Genomic DNA, 22268 nt, shown 5'->3' on the forward strand with positions numbered 1-22268 from the left:
ATTTGGGAAAAAATTCAGAATCCAGACATGGCCAGGAGGAAAAATCCTGGGAATTCATGTGGAATATTCCAGGAAATGCTTTGCTTTCCAAAGAGGTTAAATGGCTTTTTATTCCCCTTGGGATTACTGCTCCAAGGAATGGCTGGGAATGGGAGATTCCAGCTGGGAAATGGGGGAATTCCTCATGGAATTATCCATTGGAACTTGAGGATTTGTGGGAGTTTTGGTGCAGGCACCACAAGATGACCCCAGGGACACAAAATATTCCTTAAAACTCCTCCAAAATTCCAAATTATCCCACCAAAAAACTCATTTCCCAGCAATTCCTCCTTGGAGCAAACCCTGTGACATTCCCACCCCAGCTGATCCATCCTAAAACCCCCAAAATGCTCTGTATTCCCCCAAACCCAACATTCCAAGGACAGGAGGGCAATGCCAAGCTGGAATTCTGGAGCATTAACTGGGATTTATCCTCTCCTTTATCCCAGGAAGGAAAAGCTCTCCTGGGAAAACCTTGAGTGGATTTTTCCCATTATTATTTTAGGCCACATCCCAGGAAAAAAAAAAAAATTGTGTTTTCAGCACTTTCTCCTATCAGGAAAGTAATTGAGTCCAAATGAAGAGGGAATTATCTCCAGAGTTAATTATCCATCCTGGCAGCCGGGGTTTTACATCCCAGCATTTTCCACTTCCACACAAAGCACGGGAATTCTCTTCTCCTGTAATTAACGTGCGGGGAATGTGGTGGAGGAAGCACCAGGGGTTTGGGTGGGGTTGGGGAGATTTTGGGAACCTGAGTGGAGGGGGGATGGGAATGGCTCCAAACCGGGCACAGAGCGGTGCTGGAATTGCCATTCCTGGAGGGAATGTTGGAATTTCTGTTCCTGGAGGGAATAGTTGAGCCAAACCCTTTCCCAGTGGTGGAATCCCCATTCCTGGAGGGAATGTTGGAATTTCCATTCCTGGAGGGAATATTTGAGCAAAACCCATTCCCAGTGCTGGAATTGCCATTCCTGGAGGGAATCCTGGATCAATTCCCCATTCCCAGTGCTGGAACCGCCATTCCCAGAGGGAATCCTGGATGAAGACCCCATTCCCAGTGCTGGAATCACCATTCCTGGAGGGAATCCTGGAACAAAACCCACTTCCAGTGCTGGAATTGCCATTCCTAGAGAGAATCTTGGAGCAAATCCCCATTCCCAGTAACCCCAGGGCCTCCATGGATCCCAACTCCCGAGCAGGGAATTCTTGGAATGCCCAGTGGTGCTGGATGGAGACACTTCCATGACCTTTCTGAGCAGTTTCTACTCCTTCTGGAAAGTCCTGGAGCACTCCCAGCTTTCCCAGGAAGAAATCCCTGCTGCATTTTCCAGCCTCTTTCCCAAGGAAACCCAGCAGCGCTCAGGGCTCCCAGCCCAAACTGAGAACACCCAGATTTGGGAATCATCCCCAGGAGGGATCCCAGATTTTGCTGTGGACCTCCCAAATCCCTTTTTTTGGTTGCTCCACACCTGGCTCCGGCTCAGAGCCGCCCCTTCCCGGGCAAAAGCAGCCCAGGATTGCAGCAGGAATTCCAGGAGAGACGGGGTTTGTTTATGTTCCCTTTGCCAGCTCCCACATCCCCCGTCGGATTTTCCACGCTGGAAAAGGGAATGTTCATCCCTCCCTCCCCTCTCTGTCAGCTCCAGCTCCTGGCGAGCAGCACTGGGATCCTTCCATCCCATTTTCCACATCCCTGGAATGTCCAAAGCCTGCTTGGAGCAAGCTGGGATCATGGGAATTGTCCCAGTCCACAGCAGAGGCTGGAATGAGATCATTTTAAGGTCCATCCCAATCTGGAATTCTGTAATTCCACAATTTTACCAACCCCAGGCTCCCAAAATTCCCAAAATCCCTTTTTCCACGTGCACAGCTGGATGGAAATTGACATTTCCACTCCCAAAACCCCCAAAGAAATAAAAATCCCAACTAAATAAAAAATTCCAGCCCTTCACTCTTCCTGTGCCCCAAATCCAAGGGAGGGGCTGGAATCTGCAACCTGAAAATCTTGCACATAAAAATTCCCAAAACGCCACCAGAAAATGGGAATGTGGCAGCTCCTTGAGAATGCTTCTCTGTTTGTTGTCTCCTTCAGGAAAAAAAGGCTGGGAATTGTTGAATTCCAACCCAAATCCTGGCATTCCTAAAGCTGAAAGGTTCCCGTTTTTTTCTCCCCACCAGATATGGGGATTTTTATGGAATCTTGGATTTTAGGGCTGTTTCATTCCTTGGTTTGTTCTCCTTGGTTTATTTTGGTTTTTCTTTTTTTTCCATTATAGACATTGTTAAAAAAAATAAATTTTCCAAGAATACATTTGGAAGTTGTTGCAGGAATTGGAGGGATTAAAAAAAATTAATAAAAAAGAGGGAAAATGAAGGGGAAAATGGGAATTTAAAAGCCACAGGATGGGTAGGGTTATGTATATGGGAATATCCGTATGTTATATGTATACAGGAAATAAAGTGGAGAGGGAAAATATGAAATTCTGACCCTGGATGGGTCAAATTCCACTCCCAACCCAAATTCCAAATTAAAAAAAATTTAAAAAATAAAAAAAAAAATGGAACCTCTTCCCCTGGAATGATTGAAAACATCAGCACAACCTCACACATTTCACACCAGTTTCTTTTCTCTTCCATTCGGAAACTCTCCGAGGAAAACTCCCAACCAAAATCCCCCACAAACCAACGGGAAGAGCTGTGGGAGTCTCCTCCATGTGGCTCCCGATGGCGCCTTCATCCTTTGGGATGTTCCCATGCGGAATCCTCGTTGTTCCTGTGGCCACCCCAGTGCAAAGGATCCTGAAATTCACCTTTCCCAAAGCTTTTCTCTGACTTTTTTCCCTCCCCAGCACCGCTGGCAGCTCCAGACCCCCATTCCAGGCCCATTCCAGGGAGTTTTCCCAGGATCCACTCTGGAAAACCATCCCAGAAAAGACCAAAAAAAAAAAGCCCCCAAAAAAACGGGAAAAATGAAAAGTAGGAAGAAAACCACCAAAGTTTCCCAGCTTGGTGAAGGCTCCTCCTGCCTCTCCAGAGCTCGGCATTCCTGGGATTTGGGAGCGTTCCAGTCTCCGGCGCAAGCGCGGCAGCGGTGGGCACTGGTGGGCACTGGTGGCACTGGTGGCACTGGTCTGAGTGTCCCCGTCCCACTGGCCGCTCCTTCCCACCCCTCTATAGCCCCAGCACCGGGATCAGGATGGGAATGAGGAGCAGGATCCGGCTCTCCCGCTGCCGGCTGCTTCCCGCCTTGGGATCCATGAAAGTCTTCTGGTCCGGCATCACATCCGTGGTCAGCTGGGCCTGGCGAGGAGGGATGGGAGTTTTAGGGAAAAGCATCCCAAAGTTGGGAAACACCTCCGGGATGTCAGTCCCAAGATGTTTGCTTTGGGAAAGAATTCCCAGCCCCGGGATCCCCCAAGTACCTGGGAGTAGCACAAGCTCTGCTCCTTGGATTTGTTGGACTTCAGGCCTTGTTCCTGGCAGGAGAAATTGGGAATGGTTAGGGGAGGAATGTGCCCCTGGAGCTGGTTTGGGGTCCTGAATTTCCCTGTGGGAATCAGCTCGGAGCAGGTGATGGAGAACAGGGAAATTTGGGAATGGCTCATCCCATCTCCACAGAGGCTTCAATGGATCCTGCCTCACTGCCCCTGTGATCCTGCCAGGAATCCTGCCTGGAATCCTGGGACACCTCACCCCATCCCATCGCACTCCTCTGCATTCCCAGGATAGCCCTAGCCATTCCCCAGTCCCATTTCCCTGCATTCCCGGAACATCCCCAGCCACTCCCCAGTCCCATTTCCCTGCATTCCTGGGACATCCCAAATCCAATTCCCCAATCCGATTCCCCAATCCCATTTCCCTACATTCCTGGAATATCCCCGGCCATTCCCCAATCCCATTCCCCAGTCCCATTTCCCTACATTCCTGGGACATCCCCAATCCAATTCCCCAATCCCATTCCCCAGTCCCATTCCCCTACATTCCCGGAACATCCCCAGCCACTCCCCAGTCCCATTTCCCTCCCACTCCTTTTCCACCCATGGAACAAAACATGGACGCCCAAGCCCAGCGCTCAGCAAGACATCACGGATTTTCCATAATTCCCAAAAAAACATGGAATTCCAGCTCCCAAACGAGGAGAAGTCAGGCTCAGGGAGTCACCTTGGCAGGTGAGGGGGAAGACGGGCGGGGAATTCCATTTCCCTCCCAATTCCAGACCCCAAATAGTGCCCAGATCCTTCCAGACCCCGGATGAGTCCGAGCAGGACATTTTCCCATCCCACGGGATGCGTGGATGTCCCACACCCCCACCAGTGCTCCCAGTTTGCGGCAGGGACTGGGCCACACCTGGAGGGAGGTGCAGGTGCTGATGACGCTCGTGTCGTAGGCGGTGTGGCTGTCGTTGACGTCGTCCGGCAGCACCGGGCTCTTCTCCACCTTCGGCAGCACCGTCGCGGCGGGATTGGGATTTTTGGGAGCCAGGTTCACGTCGGTGCCGTTCCCAAAAGCTTGGATGGCGTTTCCTGGCAGCGGGAGAGATTTAGGAAGGATGGGAATGATAAAACAAGGTCGAAGGGGCGGGGCGGGGAAGCGCCTTACGGAGACAGGGATTTTCCGTGAAATCCCGCAGGAATTTCTCGCACTCCTCCTCCATATTCCCACTGCCTTTGCAGGAGCACCAGGGCGAGATGGTGATGCTGGTGGTGCTGGCGTCCACGTAGTTGGGGGTGATGTCAAAGCCTGGTGAGAAGGAGGGAACGGGGATGAAATCCCAGCGGGAAAAGCCATTCCTGATCCCGACTCCCGGCACTCACCGATGAGCCCTGCGTAGGAGCCCAGGCACGCCTGGAAGTTGTCCCCAGGACAGCTGGTCAGGGACTGGAAGGTGGCCTGGCAGTTGGTGTGGAAATCAGCCAGCCGGGATCTGCAGAGGAGGAAAAGTGGGAAAGCAACGGGATTTCAGTGCCAGTTCCATCCCAGAGTGACTCCACGGCCAGCAGGAATTTTTTAGACAGAATAAAAGTGCCCCATTCCCAACATCCCCACACAGGCTGCGAAATTCCAGGGCAATTCAGGCTCTCCGGCTGGGTTATCCAAGTGCTCCCAAGAGGAGACAGGATCCTGGGAATGGCCATGCTCATCCACACCTCAAATCTCAATGAACAGCAAAAACACAAGAGGAATATCCTCGGGAAAGGATGGAACTGGGGTGGGTTTGAGGGGCTGCTCTGTGATGGGGATGGGAGGGCGGAGAAGGAAGAAGAGCTCGGGATGAAGAAGGAATTAAGGGAAAACCAGGATTCTGCAGTTCTGCCGTGGTGTGTGAAGCAATGAGGAAACTTTCTCCTTCTCCTTCTTCCTGGAAATAAAACTCCCCCACCAGGAGTGTTGTTTCCATGTTTATTTTCCTTCCTTGTGACTCAGCCCATGGAAAACTCCCCACAGAGCAGAGAGCTTCATCCCACTCCCATTCTCGGGGCAGATCCTCAACTCCTGGAAGGGAATTTTCCTTGCACAAAGCCCAGAAAAGCTTTTCCAGCATTTTTTTATTTTTGGGGGATGCTCCACCCTCCCTGCAGCCAAACCTCAGCTCCGGGGTGGGAATGGCAGAAATCCAAAAACCTGCTCCTTCCCCAGCTTCTCCGCAGGAGAGGAATAAAACTTTCCGACAGCATTTCCCTCTCTTCCCAAATCCGAGGCGAAGGGACGTCAATTCCCTGCAGGAAGCGCGGCGAGTTCAGCGCGGAGCGCCAGGAAAATTTGTCACCGCTGCTCCCCGGGGCTCCGCTCCCGACCCGGAGCATCCTCTGAGGCAAATGTTATTCCTTTCATAATCCATGAGGATGCAGCTGGGAAATCCTTCAGGAATATCCAAGCCAGATGTCACTCTTCCCGTTGGACACGGCGACTTTGGAAGCCGCTGGATGGGATTCGCTGCCAGGAATAAAAGCTCGGCCTAGGCCCGGCGGGTTTTGGCTTTCAAGGGCTCCAAAGGAATGAAAAAAAAGGGAAAGGAGAAGGAGCCAAGTCCATCTTAGCGGGAACAAGGAGGAATCAGTGCCAAATCGCTGCTGGCAGCTGGAGGAGGCAGGTGGGGATGGCCTGGAAAAGTTGGGAAGAGCTGGGCTGGCTCTGGATGAGGGATGGAGGAGGATTTTCCTAAGAGTTGCCTCCCCCTGCTAAAAAAACCCCAAAGGAGTGAAAGAAAAGGGATTAAAAAAATTAATTCTGGATGTGCACTCAGATCTGCCATCCCAAACCCGCTCCAAGGGCTGGATTCCCATTTAGGGGTTTCCAAACTGCTCCTCTTGGATTCCTGCAGGAAAAGCCCCAGGAAGACCCCCCAGGATCCCGGGGTTGAACAGACCCTGCTGCCAAATCCAGGCACTTCCCAAGGACCTGGATCCCTGGATTCCTTTAAATATCCTGAATTTAAGGGTCTTTTTAATTCCATACCTCTATTCCCAGTGCATCAATGCCAAATTTGCACCTGTACATTTATCCCATGTGCTTAAATCTCAAATTTAAGGGACTTTGTGCATTCCTACACAAACACCTGGTGCCGATATCCCAAATTTAGGGGACATCTTGTACCTGTACATTTATCCCAGGTGCATAAATCCCAAATTTAGGGGATTTTTGTTACCTGTACATTTATCCCAGGTGCATAAATCCCCAATTTAAGGGATTTTTATTCCTGTCCTCCCGCCCCCAGCACACATATCCCAAATTTTGGGGACTTCAAACATCCCTACAGGGCCCACCTGCCTCCAGCTCCTCTCCCATTCCCTGTTTTTCTGCACCACCAAAACCCCACTGGCTCTGACATTAAAATTTACCAAACACGGAGGTTTTGGGACGGGTTTGGGTTTGTTTTTTTTTTTTTTGTGATTTTTTAAGAGCTTAATTGAGTGTTAATTACTCCCATCCCCCCGAGCTGCGGTGATAACTCAGCACACATCCAATCCAACAGCATCCTGCTCCTGAATATTTCATGGAGAAGACACCGGGATTCCTCCAGAGGTGGAATTATTTTTTTTTTCATGGGCAATTTATGGGGACTGAGGGAATTTTCTAAGAAAATCGCTGGGAAAAATCCGCTCCCCCTCTCCTGCCCAGCTGGGGATGTTCAGGAAGCTGCGACAACACAGAAAAAACTCGGCGAGACACGAAAATCCCGCTGGGCATCGCCCTCCCAACATTCCCGTCCTGCTGGAGAGGGATTCTTTTGAAGTTGGGAGATGCTGAGATTAAAAAAAATTCCCCTCAAATGCTCGCAGGTAAATTCAAAGCATCCCGGGGAGGGGGAGCAGCTGAAGGAAAGAGGGAAGCTGGAATAAAAGTCGGCTTTTGTGGATGACCCGCTGCCAAATCGAGCGAGGAGTTCACAGGGGAGGGAGAAAAAGATCAATGGATGGATTTGTTTTATCCAGGAGAAGTTGTCTGGGGAGAGGAGTCACCTGTTCTGGGCTGAGCTGCGGGAGGCTGGAGGGAAAAAGGGAATTTTTGGTCATCCTTCTGAGGCTCTCGGCCCAAATTCCAGAGGAATTTCCTCCCGGAAAGGGGGTCAGGCTTGGGAAGGGACTGCCTGTGGGGGGTTTGGAGTCGCCATCACTGGAGATGTCCAGGGAACACCTGGAGATGCCCAAAGAACCCTTGGAGATGTTCAGAGAACCCTTGGAGATATCCAAGGAATCCTGGAGGTGTCAAAGGATGACCTGGAAGTGTCAAAGGATGACCTGGAAGTGACCAAGGAACCCCTTGAGGTGTCCAGGGATGGCTTGAAGGTGCCAAAGGAACCCTTGGAGGTGCCCAAAGAGCTCCTGGAGATGTTCAGGGAACCCTTGGAGGTGCCCAAGGAACCCCTGGAGGTGCCAAAGGAACCTCTGGAGATGTCCAGAGATGGCCTGGAGATGCCCAAGGATCCCCTGGAGGTATCCAAGGAACCCTTGGAGGTGCCAAAGGAACCCCTGGAGGCATCCAGGGAATGCCTGGAGATGTCCAAGGAACCCCTGGAGGAGCCCAAGGATCCCCTGGAGGTGCCACTCAGAGCTCTGGGCTGGGGACAAGGTGGGGACCAAAGGTTGGACTCTGATCCTGGAGGACCTTTCCAGCCTCTGGAATTCCTTGCTCAGGGCTATGGACACAGCAGGAAAAAGTCAAACCCACAACAAACCCAGGGAAAAATTCCCAACGCAGAGGAAACCCCGCAAGAGGGAAAACAATTAGGGCAGAACCTCAAAGTCGGCAGTTACTAATTAACAATTTCGTTCTCCGCACGCATTTCAGGCCACCACGTTTTGATCCAGCGCTGAGATCAGTGACTCAAAGGCCTTTTTTGGGTGGATTTTTTTTAATCCTCGAGCCCTGCTGCTCCCCGGGAAGGGGAGGACGGAGCCGGCACCGTTTGATTTTAATTGCGGGCCCGTTCTGTCCCATTGAGCCGCTAACTGAGCCCAACAGGAGATTGTGTTTACACAAGCAAAGCCCGGCTCAAGACAGACTCGCTGTCACATTAAGTCAATACTTGGGAAGCCTCTCGAGTTAATTATTCAGCGAGAATTGACTGATTCTCGTGGTAAGAGCCCGGCGAGCCCGCAGGGAGCTGAGCCCTCCCCCAGCCTCCTCCTCTTGCGGGGAACCCCCCGAGTGCTGCCCCACCACTTCAAAATCCACCAGATTCGGAGATTTTCACTGATTTTCCCAGATTTCTCCAAGCTCCCATGAAATCCAGGAGAAATCTTTCCCTGTTCCGTCTTCTTTCCCTGCTCCTTCTTTTCTTCTTCCCCAGCCGCCTCCTCACGTGAGGGACCCCCCAGTGCTGCCCCTTGGCTTTCCAAATCCACCAGATTTGGGGATTTTCACAGATTCTCCAATCCTAAACCGGGTTTGGAGACACCTCCACCCTCTGTCCCCTTTGAACCCGAGCTCTCCCAGCTCCCATTAAATCCCAGAGCAATTTTTCCCTGCTCCTTCTTCCCCCCCGCTCCTTCTTTTCTGCTTCCCCAGCTGCCTCCACAAGTGAGGGACCCCCCCCAGTGTTGCCCCTCGACTTTCCAAATCCATCAGATTTGGGGATTTTCACATATTTCCTATGCCCAAACTGGGTTTGGAGTCTTCTCCACATCCAGTCCCTCTGAATCCGAGCTCTCCCAGTTTCCGTTAAATCCAAGAGAAATTTTTCTCTGCTCCTTCTTTCCCTGCTCCTTCTTTTCTTCTTCCTGCCTCCACATGTGGGGCACCCCCTCCACTTCAAAATCCACCAGATTTGGGAATTTTTCCCAGATTTCCAAATCCCAAACCAGGTTTGGAGACTTCTCCGCTCCCCTCTGAACCCGAGCTCTCTCAGCTCCCATTAAATCCAGGAGCAATTTTTCCCCGCTCCTTCTTCTTCCCAGACAGGCTCTCATTACAGGGAGTAATGAGAAGTTGAGCTGCTGTTTATCAAGGAAACATCCATTACGGGTGGCGTTGTGTCTGCGCCAAACAACGGCCGTGCCGCGGGGCCGCGCCGCTGCCGAGCCGCGCTCCCTTCCCATCTTTGGTGTTCCATCAATTCCCAGCCAGCCTGGATCCCATCCCTCCTTCCCGAGCCAAAACTCCAGCCCAAACCTGGCCAAAATCCTTGACACACAAATATCCTGGGAGGGGGAGCATCCCTGACCCCCCCCCCCCCCCGGATTTAAACACGTCAAAAATTGGGATAAAAATCCAGGAGGAGATCCAACATCCCCACCTTGGCCAAAATCCTTGACACACAAATATCCTGGGACAGGGACCATCCCTGACCCCCCACCCTTGGATTTAAACACGTGAAAAATTGGGATAAAAATCTGGGAAATGACTCAACATCCCCACTTTGGCCAAAATCCTTGACACACAAATATCCTGTAAGAGGGACCATCCCTGACCCCCCCTGGATTTAAACACGTGAAAAATTGGGATAAAAATCTGGGAAATTGCTCAACATCCCCACTTTGGATGCTCTAATCCTGGCCAAAATCCTTGATGCACAAATATCCTGGGACAGGGACCATCCCTGACCTCCCCCCCACCCTTGGATTTAAACACATCAAAAATTGGGATAAAAATCTGGGAAATTGCTCAACATTCCCACTTTGGATGCTCCAACCCCAGCCAAAATCCTCTTCACACAAACATCCTGTAAAGGGAAGCATCTCTCACACCCCTCGGCTTTAAACACATCAAAAATTGGGATAAAAATCAGGAAAATGATCCAACATCCACTTGGATGCTGAGGAGCTCCAGCCCAACCCCAGTCAAAATCCTTGACACACAAACATCCTGTAAGGGGCAGCATCCCCAACCCCCTCTGGATTTAAACACACCAAAAAGTGGAATAAAAAAAATCCTGGAAATGATACAACATCCCCACTTTGGCCAAAATCCTTGACTCACAAATATCCTGGGAGGGGGAGCATCCCTGAGGCGCCCCCCGGATTTAAACACATCAAAAATTGGAATAAAAATCTGGGAAATGACCCAACATCCCCACTTTGGATGTTCCAACCCCAACCACAATCCTCTTCACACAAATATCCTGTAAGAAGGACCATCCCTCACCCCCTGGATTTAAATACACCAAAAAACTGGGATAAAAATGCAGGAAATGACCCAACATCCCCACTTTGGATGCTGAGGAACTTCAGCCCAGCCCTGGCCAAAATCCTTGACAAACAAACCTCATGTAAGAGGGAGCATCCCTCACCCCCTGGATTTAAATACACCAAAAACTGGGATAAAAATCCAGGAAATGACCCAACATTCCCACTTTGGATGTTCCAATCACAATCCACTTCACACAAATATCCTGTAAGAAGGACCATCCCTCACCCCCTGGATTTAAATACACCAAAAACTGGGATAAAAATGCAGGAAATGACCCAACATCCCCGCTTTGGATGCTGAGGAGCTCCAGCCAGTGGAGGTTGGGAATTTCTCCGGCACCGGCACCACTGGAGCGTGTAAGAGCAGATTATTTGTGCTCCCGACTTGCTGATGCAAGATGAAAAATCCAGCGAGCTGCAGCTGCTGAAATCAGCTCTTTTCTCCCCTTCCCTTCCCTTTCCCCTTCGCTGAGGTTTGTGCTTCGCCAAAGGTTTTTGTATTCCGGGAGCTAAAACCTGTCCCTTGCAATCAGCCACAAAAGCTCCGGGACTTTGTCAGGCTCTGAGAGGGGGAAAAGATGGGAAAAGATGGGGGGAAAGATGGGGGAAAGCTTCCTGAGCTGCACAAATCACGGCTCAGTGGCTCCCAGAGTCCTGGGGCAGCTCCCGTGGGATTTGTGGCCGGGTCAAGGCCGTTGGAATGGATTTATATGGAGGAAACAAAGTGGGATTTCAGCCTGCACTCCAAAGATCCTGTCCCTTTACCGGGATCTGAGTCCTTGAGGGGACACAAGGAGGGACATCCCGGACCCTCTGTGCCTTCAGGACAGCAGGGAAGGGTTAAACCCCTCCTGCATCCAGAACATTCCACATGCAGAGCCACTCCCGGCAGGATGGAGCTTCCTTGTGACCTTTGTGACCGAGGGGACAGGGCTGGTGTCCAGCCCCAGCAGCCCCACACAGCTGGAAAGCAGCACGGAGAGCCAGGAAAAGCTCTGGAAGGGCTGTTTTCCATGCTGGAGTATTCATTTACCCTCTCCTCCATTTTTCTGCTTCTTTTTAGGGGTAGAAGTCTTGTCCTAAAGGAGCAGCAGCCCCTGGATCAACATCCATGCAGGAAAAATCCCTCTGGAAAATCCTGTCCCGCCAGAGAGGGTTTTCCTTCATTAGGCTTTGAGCCAGGAGAGTTAATTAATTACCCTGGCAGGTTAATTACTCTGGCAGGAGAATTATCTCATGTCCTGTCACCTCCAGCTCTGGAAGCACTTGGGATCTGCTCTGGCTCCACAGCCCTTGCCAGGCCCCTGTCAGATCGGGATGAGCATCGGGCTGGGATGTGGGATTGAGAAACTCCTGGAATGGGAAATCCCATGGCCCTGCCTGGTCCTCCAGGATCAGGAGTTTGGGACGGAAAAACTCCTGGATCATGGGAAATCCCATGGCCCTGCCTTGTCCTCCAGGAGCAGGAGTTTGGGATGGATAAACTCACAGATAATGGGAAATCCCACAGCCCTGCCTTGTCCTCCAGGATCAGGAGTTTGGGATGGATAAACTCACGGATAATGGGAAATCCCACAGCCCTGCCTGGTCCTCCAGGATCAGGAGTTTGGGATGGATAAACTCACGGATAATGGGAAATCCCATGGCCCTGCCTGGTCCTCCAGGATCAGGAGTTTGGGATGGATAAACTCACGGATAATGGGAAATCCCACAGCCCTGCCTGGTCCTCCAGGATCAGGAGTTTGGGATGGATAAACTCACGGATCATGGGAAATCCCATGGCCCTGCCTTGTTCCCCAGGATGAGGGGACACAGGGGTTTTGTGTCCCATCATTTTAGCTGGAGATGCCAGGGGGGAGCGGATGGGATGGGATGGGATTTTCTCCTGAAAACCCAGATCCAAGGAGTGCATCCATGCCCCATCCCAAGGAAAAAATCCCTGAGGTTCCAGCAAAGTCAACATAAATAAATCCGAGATCTGGGTGTTTTCCAGAGCAAAAGCCCCATCCCAGCTCTCCCATGCTTCTCCCAAAAAACCACATTTCCACCTTGGAGCAAACAAACTCTCCCAGCAGCTGCCACCCCTTCTTTTTGTGGGGATTTCATTCCGTGCAGGAATTAAAGCTCGTGGCCTCTGCAGCACCCCCGCCTCTTCCAGCCCCGTTGTCCCTCTCGGAGCGTGGATCCCTCGGCAGCATCCACCTCGGAGCGCGCTGATGGAGAGGAGCTGCCATTCCCGGGTATCTTTTATTCATGGCCACCGGCTCCTTGGATTACTTTTTGATAAAAAGCCACATTCCCACATTTCAAACATCTCCGCTCGCAGCCTGAGGAAGACCCGGAGCTCGCATTTATTTCCCCGCTGAGCGCCGGGAAGCTCCATCACCTTGACGGGGAGAAGATCCCGCTCCTGGCGGGAGCCGGGGCCGTCGGGAAGCGGGTCCGGGTCCCGAGGGGGACAGGAGGGGTCGTGGCCCGTGACAAACGGGTTTCAGAAGGAGCAGGAGCCTGGGTGCCCAGCTCTGTGCTGGCAAGGGGGAGCAGCGGGAATTCGGCAGCCGGGGAAGGTTTGGGGGGATGCAGTTCCATCCCTGTTTCTTGGGATCTGTCCCCTGGATGTCCCCAGGGCGTTGTCCCAGTGCTGCTTCCTGAGCCAAACACGGGGAAAAACAGAGCTGGAGATGCCAGGGGGGTGACACACATACTGGGGGTGACACTGGTGCTGGGAGAGGTGGCACCAGTATTGGGGGGTGACACCGATGCTGAAAGGGTGACACCAATGCTAGGGCAGTGACATTGGTATTGGCAGGTGGCACTGATTCCAGGACGGTGACACCGATGCTGGAAGAGTGACACCGATGCCAGGACCATGTCAGGAGAAGCTCCCAGAGTGCCCAGGTGGCACCAGTGCCAGGGGGCTGACACTGATTTTGGGACGTAGCACCGATACAGGGGGGTGGCAGGTGACACTAAGGCTGGGGGTGTGGCACCAGTGCCAGGGGGGGACACTGTTGGCTGGGTGGTGACACTGATGCGAGGGCAGTGACACCAATGCCAGGAGGGTGACACAAACACCTGACCCATGGGCTGTGGGAGAAGCCACAAAATGCCTGGGTGACACCAATGCCAGAAGAGTGACACCAGTGCCAGAAAAGTGACACTGATGGCTGGGTGGTGACACCAATGCCAGGAGGGTGACACCAATGCCAGGAGGGTGACACTGATGGCTGGGTGGTGACACCAATGCCAGGAAGGTGACACCAATGCCAGGAGGGTGACACAAACACCTGACCCATGGGCTGTGGGAGAAGCCACAAAATGCCTGGGTGACACCAATGCCAGAAGAGTGACACCAGTGCCAGGACGGTGACACTGATGGCTGGGTGGTGACACTGATGGCCGGGGGCTGACACTGATGACCGGGAAGGTGGCACCGATGCTAGGGTGGTGATACTGATGGCCAGGGGCTGACGCCAATGCCAGGGAGGTGACACTGATGGCCAGGGGCTGACGCCAATGCCAGGGAGGTGACACTGATGGCTGGGCAGTGACACCAGTGCCAGGGAGGTGACACAACAGCTGACCCATGCCACAAGAACCCCGCGGCGCGCCCTTTACCTGCACAGGTGATCCGCCCGGCAGGCGCCGCGCAGGTCCAGGCAGTTGGGCTTCTCCTTGTCCTCGTAGGAGCAGGAGGGGACGATGGTCTGGCGGCGGCGCTCGGCGCACGCCGGGTCCTTGCAGGAGCAGAAGAGCAGGCGGAAGGTGAACTCGCCGGGCACGCGGTCGAAGAACTGGCGCAGGGCCTTGTGGCACTTGCGGCGGCTGCAGGGCTCGGTGGCCGACAGCTCCCGGCTGCAGGTGGAGATGTAGCCCGAGCGCAGGCGCTTGCAGTTGTCGTTGAGGTTGCAGGCCTTGGCCGCGTCCAGGCAGTGGTTGCTCTTGGAGGTGGTGGCCGGGTCCATTCCTGCCCGGGGGAAAAGATATTTGGGGTCAGGAAGGTGGGGAGGGATGGATGGAGAGGTGGTCAGAAAGTTGGGGAGGTGGCCTCAAAGTTGGGAGATGGTTTGGAGTGTGGGAAGATGGGATTGAGGTGGGGGAATTGCACTTGACCCCAGGAGATGCCCTCAAAGGTGGGGAGATGCCCTCAAAAACACCCTTAACCTGGGACTGGGAGATGCCCTCAAGGCTGGGGAGATGCCGTCAAAACTGGTTTGGGAAGAAGCCCTGAAATCTGTGAATAAACCCTCAGACCTGGGGTGGGAAACACCTTGACCCTGGGATGAGGAGAATTCCTTGAAATTGGGGAGATGTCCTCAAACATGGGATGGGGAAATGCCCTTGACCTGGGGAGGAACTTTCAAAGCTGGAGAGATGTCCTCAAACCTGGAGCAGGAAAAAGCCCTCAAACCCAGGCAGATGCCCTCAAACCCAGGATGGGGAAATACCTGGGGAAGATGACAGGTGTCATGTCACCCCAGTGGCATCGGTGTCACCTCCCAGCATCCCCAGCACAGCCCATCCCTGGGTTGACCCCATCCCATCCCCGGGCTGACCCCATCCCATTCCAGGCACAAGCTGTAGGATCAACATCCCCCAAACCTCTGGGCAGAATCCAGGCCGTGAATTTGCAATATTTCTTTCCTTTTGTCAATTCTTCAAAGAATAATTATTAATTATTAATTCATTAATAATTATTCAGCTCCAAAAGTGGAATAATCAACCCAGCTCCACTGTGGCTCCCACAGCCCCTCCTGGGGCTCCCCAAAAGTGGGACAGCTCCAGACAGGGATGAAAGGGACAAAAGGATCAATCCCATATCCATCCCAGGAATCCCATCCTGGGAATCCCATCCCGCCTCTATCCTGGGAATCCCATTCCAGGAATCCCATCCCGTGTCCATCTTGGGAATCCCATCCTGCGTCCATCCCGGGAATCCCATCCTGCAAATCCCATCCCACATCCATCCCAGCAATCCCATCCCGTGTCCATCCTGGGAATCCCATCTTGGGAATCCCATCCCGCGTCCATCCCTGGAATCCCATCCCTCAGGAGAGGACGAATGGAGTCAAGCCCCATCCTGGGAACAAACACAGCATTTTCCTTTTTTTTCTTTTTGTTTTCTGGAAATGATGGATCACTCTCCGCAGCCCAGGTGCAGCTTCTGAAGGCTCCTCATCCCTCCTTCCCTCCCCTCCACATCCCAGCCAAACCCATGGATTCTCCTCCTCTGGCCCCCAGCTTCTGCTGCAAGGGAAGGCTCCTAATTGGCCTGATTGGAGGATGCTGATAATTAGCAAATGGCAGATCCCAGGTGAGCCTCAGGCTCCCTCTGCATCCCTGAAGGGGACAGGGTTGGGGGGGTCTTTTGTCCCATTGTCCCCAAGCTGAGAGCCACCAGCATGGCCCTGCTGGGGATCCCGAGGATTCAGGGATCCCGAGGGATTCAGGATCCCAGTTAAAAGGCAAAGCCCCTTCCCAGTGCCATCCTGACCTCCTGCTGCCCTTAGAGGACATTTGGAGCTTTTTGGAGCTTTTTGGAGCTCGGTGCCACCCCGTGCTGTGACAACCAAGAGCTTCCCCTGTCCCCTTCACCCAGGACCAGCCCACCCAGGCTGTGCTGCCAGGAAATCCCAAATCCAGGGGGGAAAAGGTGTTTGGGAAGAGCCCTGGGTGTGCCAAAGGTGCCATTCCAGAGCTGGGCACCCCTGGAGAGGTTTGAGGCTTCACCTCCGCCCTGGTAGCCAAACCCCAAATCCGGGATGGGGCAGGGATGGATGGTTTGGGTTTTCTCCAGAGGATGGACACAGCTCGAAGGAAAAAAGGGATTGGAGAGGTGGGGAAAAGGAGAATTTATGTAGGGAAAAGGGGATTGAAAATGTGGGGGAAAGGGGGATTTAGGTAGGAAAAGGGGGATTTAGGTGAGAAAAGGGGGATTGGGGAGATGGGGAAAAGCAGGATTTAAGAGACGGGGGCACCGGGCTCTCTTTACTCCCCCTGGATTTGGGGGATGCACTGAGCCCTCCCTGCACCCCAGATCAGCCCAGCCCCGAGCCCTGGAAGGGGTGGGCAGCAGATTTCCGGCACAAAGCCGGGCTTTTGGGATCCGTGGGAAGCGGCAGCCGATTGTCTCCTCGGGAGCGTCGCTCCTGCCCTGCCCGAGACCTGCGGGGACCCGGCTGCATCTTAATGGAGCCGCGGCTTTGGCAGCGCCGCGCTCCTGGGGAGCTCATTAATAAAGCACGAGCATGAAAATTTCATGAGCAGAGACGGAAACGGGGGCCGAGGAGCTGGGCACGGGGGCTGGGGCCACCAGCTGTCCCCTCTGCGTGTCCCCACGGCCGCTGGGGACAGGGGAGGAAGAGGAGGAGGGGGATGAGGAGGAGGGGGATGGGGGTTTCGGTGCCCACCCCGCGCTCGGGTGTGGTGCCCGCAGGGAGAATTCCCAGCTGGAGCCCTCCCTTGTGCCACGGGCTGTGGTTTCCTGGGGATCCAGCAGGGATGGGGATCCAGCAGGGATGGGGATCCCGGGTTCTCTGCCCAGCGCGGGGGTCGCGGGGAGGGGGCAGCGCCGGCTCCGCGGGCGCTCCGCGCTCTTTACACGCGGGTTACACGCGGCTTGCACAGCCCCTGCTCCCCAGCCATCCCTCCGCTCCCAATTATCCCTCCGGGCAATTAACAGCTCCTTCTCCAGGAGCTGCTCCTGCTGCAGGAACAGCTCCAAGAGCGCGCTCGCTTCAGCGCTCGCCATCAGGTCGGGGCTGTGTCCCCGGGGAGGGGACAGGGAGGGGGTGGCAGCAGCAGCGAGGCCACCCCGGTGCCCACAGCACCTCCCTGGCTGCTCCAGGAGCCCCTTCCCCCCTTCCCCCATCCCCAAAATCTCCCGCCCCGCTCTCCCGGATAAATCAGAGTCTAATCCCCGCTCCAGACTCGCTGCTTTCCAGATTTCCCCGCAGCTCCAGACGTTTTCCTGACGCCAGTGTAATCCCAAAAAGGCGGCCGGGAGGCGGGAGGGGGTGGCAGCGTCACCCCAAAAACCCGCGCCGAGCTCGCGGGGAAAATTCACCTGGAAAAGCCTGGAAAATTCACCCCGGGGACAGCGGGGACAGCGGCGGCGTCACAACCCCGCTGTCCCCAGGTGAGCTGGGCACGGCCCTGGGGGTGTCCCCGAGGCGTGGGGACAGCGGGACCCCCAAAATCCCGCAGCGTGGGGGGGTTGGGGAGGGTTCAGGAGGAGGAAGAGCGGGGAGAAGCCGGGGGGGGTTGGGGGTGAGGGGTGGCACGGGGAGGTTGTCATGGAAATGGGCGGGAAAACCGAAATTCCCCAGGATGGAGGCAGAGCTTGGGCTGCCCAGAGGAGGACACGGGGATGTTCTGAGGGACACTGGGATGCTCCAGGGGGTTCCAAGGGGCTCAAGGATGTTCTGAGGGACACTGGGATGCTCCAAAGGGCTCCAAGGGACACTGGGATGCTCCAAAGGGACACTGGGATGCTCCAAAGGGGTTCCAAGGGATACAGGGATCCTCCAAAGAATTCCAGGGGACAAAAGGATTTTCCAATGGATGCAAGAATGCTCCAAGGAGCTCAGGGACGCTGAGGGGACACAGAGGTGTTCTAAGGGACACTGGGACGCTCCAAGGGGCTCCAAGGGATCCTCCAAAGGATCCCAAAGGGCTCAGGGATGCTCCAAGGGCTTCCAAAGGACACAGGGATGCTCCAAAGGGACATGGAGAGGTTCCAAGGGATACAGGGATGCTCCAAAGGGCTCAGGGATGTTCCAAGGGACGCAAGGATGCTCCAAAGGGCTCAGGGATGCTCCAAAGGGGTTCCAAGGGATACAGGGATGCTCCAAAGGGCTCAGAGATTCTCCAAGGGACACAGGAATATTCCAAGGGGTTCCAGGGGACCCAGGGATGCCCCAAGGGATGCTCCAAAGGGACCCAGGGATGTCCCAAGGGTCTCATCCCTCTCCCAGCAGCTCCCCAGAGCTCAGCTCGAGGCTGCTGCCCCGGGGAGGGGACAGCAAACATTCCCCCCTCGGCTCCACCCCATCCCAAGGGTCCCAAATCCGCCAGATGGGGAATTCCATGGGAGGGGCTGCACCCCGCTGGAGCCAGGGCTGGGTTTGTGCCTCCCCCACTGCTGGGGACAACACAAATTCAGGGAATCCCGGGAATTGCAGGATTTCCAGCGATTTTATAGAAACACAAACCCCAAAATTCCAGAAACAGAAAGAATCCACCCCAAAAATGCATCAAACCCCCCAAATAATGCGCAGGACCCCAAGAGGAACGGAAGGGGAGGAGAGGCTGGAGGAGCAAAGGACGAGCCCAGGGCAGGGGGGTGGAGGGATGGAGCCTCTCCCTGCCTGGGAGCAGCTCTGTGTTCACAGGCAGGAGATAAAACACGCCGCTTTTATTACCTGAGAAAATTGAAGCGAGTCTGAATATATCAGAGAGACGAGAGGTGACCGGCTCGTACGGGGAGGCTTCATAAAATTCCTCTCCTTCGGTGGGAGGAAAGGCAGGGAAAAAAGGGAGAAAAAAGCAAATTAAAGCCTGTGGTGAATAATCTCAGCCGGTTCCAGGCACAGGAACCCCCCTGGTTCAGGGAGGGAAAAGCAAAAAGATTTCCAGGCACTGGAATTAAAGGAGAGGGGGATTTGGGAGAGGTTTGGGAATTTTGGCTGTGGTGGGTCCTGGGTTTGGTGGTGGCCAATCCCAAAGGATTCCAGGAATTCTGAGGGAATTTGGATTGGGATATTTCAGGGGGAAGGGCACCGAGTTCAAGGCTGGAAGTTTTGGGGTCCACACTCAACTCTGGATTATTTTGTTGCTAAAAAAGACCTAAAAAGACATAAAAAACCCCCTAAAAACCTGTTCTCAACTCTGGGGTTTTTTTATTGTTACAAATTCCCCCTAAAAACCTAAAAAAAGCCTGTTCTCAACTCTGGGTTCTTTTATTGCTACAAAATCCCCTAAAAACACCTAAAACCCCTAAAAATCTGTTCTCAGCTCTGGGTTCTCTTATTGTGATAAAATCCCCTAAAAATGGAAATCGGGAATCTCTTGGAAACCCCTGTGTGGAAATCCAGGTGGGGAGCAAAGCAGGAGGGAAATACCAAAGAATTTCCTGGGAAATTTGGGAGGGAAATCCCAAAATTTGGGAGGGAAAGACCCCACTGGGATGCCAGGCTGGGCTGTCCCCATCTCAAGTGCGATGGGATTTGGGGACAACGCCCCAAGGGCAGCTCCAGCTCCTCCTGATCCTCACTGGGAATGGGAGCAAGATCCAAATCCTGCTCCAGGTATTCCCAGGAAATCTGGGAGGGAAATTTGGGAGGGAACTGGGATGTCCCTACTCCCTGCAGGTTCCCAGCCATGTCACCACTGCTCTTGGGGTGATGAGATTTGGGGACAACACCCCAAGGGCTGCTCCTGATCCTCACCAGGAATGAGAAAAAGATCCAAATCCTGTTTCTTAGCCGCATTCCCAGGAAATCTGGGAGGAAAAGGGGGGAATTTGGGAGGGAACTGGGATGTCCCTGTTCCCAGCAGGTTCCCAGCGCTGCTCTCGGAGTGATGGGATTTGGGGACAACACCCCAAGGGCGGCTCCTGATCCTCACTGGGAATGGGAACAGGATCCAAATCCTGTTCCTTGGTGACATTCTCGGGAAATTTGGGAGGAAAAGACTCCACTGAGACGTCCCTGTTCCCTGTGGGCTCCCACCGCTGCTCTGGGACGATGGAATTTGGGGACAACACCCCAAGGGTGGATCCTGATCCTTACTGGGAATGGGAACAGGATCCAGACACCGCTCCAGGCCATTCCCAGGAAATTTGGGAGGAAAAGTCCCCACTGGGATGTCCCTGTTCCCTGCAGGTTCCCAACGCTCCTCTCAGAGTGATGGAATTTGGGGACAACACCCCAAGGGCGGCTCCTGAGCATCATCAGGAATAGGAACAGGATCCAAATCCTGTTCCTCAGTCACATTCTCTGGAAATCTGGGAGGAAAATACTCACTGGGACGTCCCTGTTCCCTGTGGGCTCCCACCGCTGCTCTGGGACGATGGAATTTGGGGACAATGCCCTCAGGGCAGCTCCTGAGCATCATCAGGAATAGGAACAGGATCCAAACCCGGCTCCAGGCCATTCCCAGGAAGTTTGGGAGGAAAAGACCCCACTGGGATGTCCCTGTTCCCTGTGGGCTCCCACCGCTGCTCTGGGGCGATGGGATTTGGGGACAACAACCCAAGGGTGGCTCCTGATCCTCACTGGGAATGGGAACAGGATCCAAACCCGGCTCCAGGCCATTCCCAGGAAATTTGGGAGGAAAAGACCCCACTTGAACGTCCCTGTTCCCTGTGGGCTCCCACCGCTGCTCTGGGAAGATGGAATTTGGGGACAATGCCCTCAGGGCAGCTCCTGATCCTCACCAGGAATGGGAACAGGATCCAAACCCCGCTCCAGGCCGTTCCCTCTCCCCTCCCCGGCTCTCCCGCTTGAATAAAGTGCGTTTAGGCGGCCCCGTAACCTCCATCGCTGCCATAAATAATTAAACACCCGCTTGACTCCTGCTGCTCGCCAGGGAAATTACCGAGCATTAACGGGGCGCTGGACCTGCCTGGAGCCGCAATTAACCCCCAGGAAGGAGAGTGGAGCCTCCCTAATAGCAGGGAGAGCTCGGATGGGAGGAGGGGAACCCCAAAATCTCCGCTAAAAGGCACAAATTTGTGCTCCTCGCTGCTTTTCCGCCCGCTGCTTCGCGCACGGTAAAGGATCGCCACAAAGCTTCTGCCTCTCCTTAAAGCTCGGCTTAATCACGGCTCTTCCCTCCTCCAGGTACAATTCCCATCCCCATTCCCTCACTCATTCCCGAAAAATCCCGGGAAACTGCTCAGTGAGGGCAGCTAATGAGCGGCAGAAAACAATTAAGGCGTAATTCCTGCTCTGGGCCGGGGTTTGGGGCTCTGCTTCCTGCACTGACCCAGATTCGGAGGGAATTTCACCCAGGAGGGCCCTGGGCTCAGGTACAGCTCCCGCACATCCTCTGGAAGAGTTTCCCCACCCTCTGGAAGAGTTTTCCCACCCTCTGGAAGGGTTTTTCCATTTTTCCCACCCTCTGGAAGGGTTTTTTCCATTTTTCCCACCCTCTGGAAGGGTTTTCCTTGGATGCAACTCCTCCATCCTCAGCTCCAGCTCTCCCACCCTCGGGCACACCTTCCCCACAGAATTCCACAATTCCCGGCCTGCTTTGGGCTGGAAAGGGCCTTAAAAATCTCATCCCAACCCCCCCGCCACGGGCAGGGAGCTCTTCCACCAGCCCAGGTGATTTTGGCACAAACGCAGGTGGATTTGGGGGCTCGGTGCTGAGGCTCAGGTGCCCATCTGGAATTTCCTGGGGTTTTAATCTGAATTTCCTGGAGTGCCCATTCCTCTGTCCTGAGGTGTTCATCTGCCCTACCTGAGCTGCTCACCTGGGGCTTTAATCTGAATTTCTTGGGATTTTCACCTGAATTTTCTGGGGTACCCATTTTTCCTCCCCGGCCTCCACATCTGCCCTGTCTGGGGTGCTCACCTGGGGTTTTAAATCTGA

The 22268-nt window shown here is 54.0% G+C and overlaps 1 protein-coding gene across 1 annotated transcript in view; it reads right to left on the reverse strand.

The window, feature by feature from the left end:
• Positions 1-2258: 2258 nt before the first annotated feature.
• GFRA2 (GDNF family receptor alpha 2) overlaps positions 2259-22268 on the reverse strand; it is a 30144-nt gene continuing 10134 nt past the window's right edge. The window contains exons 3-9 of the mRNA XM_064400387.1: positions 19094-19177; positions 14289-14637; positions 4857-4966; positions 4642-4782; positions 4390-4565; positions 3465-3518; positions 2259-3342 (exon numbers count right to left, since the gene is read on the reverse strand). Of these exons, the coding sequence (XP_064256457.1) occupies positions 3214-3342; positions 3465-3518; positions 4390-4565; positions 4642-4782; positions 4857-4966; positions 14289-14637; positions 19094-19177 (1043 nt within the window). The 3' untranslated portion in view covers positions 2259-3213. The remainder of the gene's footprint in view (positions 3343-3464; positions 3519-4389; positions 4566-4641; positions 4783-4856; positions 4967-14288; positions 14638-19093; positions 19178-22268) is intronic.

This window comes from Passer domesticus, chromosome 28 (genome assembly GCF_036417665.1).
Source record: "Passer domesticus isolate bPasDom1 chromosome 28, bPasDom1.hap1, whole genome shotgun sequence".
Taxonomy (NCBI): domain Eukaryota; kingdom Metazoa; phylum Chordata; class Aves; order Passeriformes; family Passeridae; genus Passer; species Passer domesticus.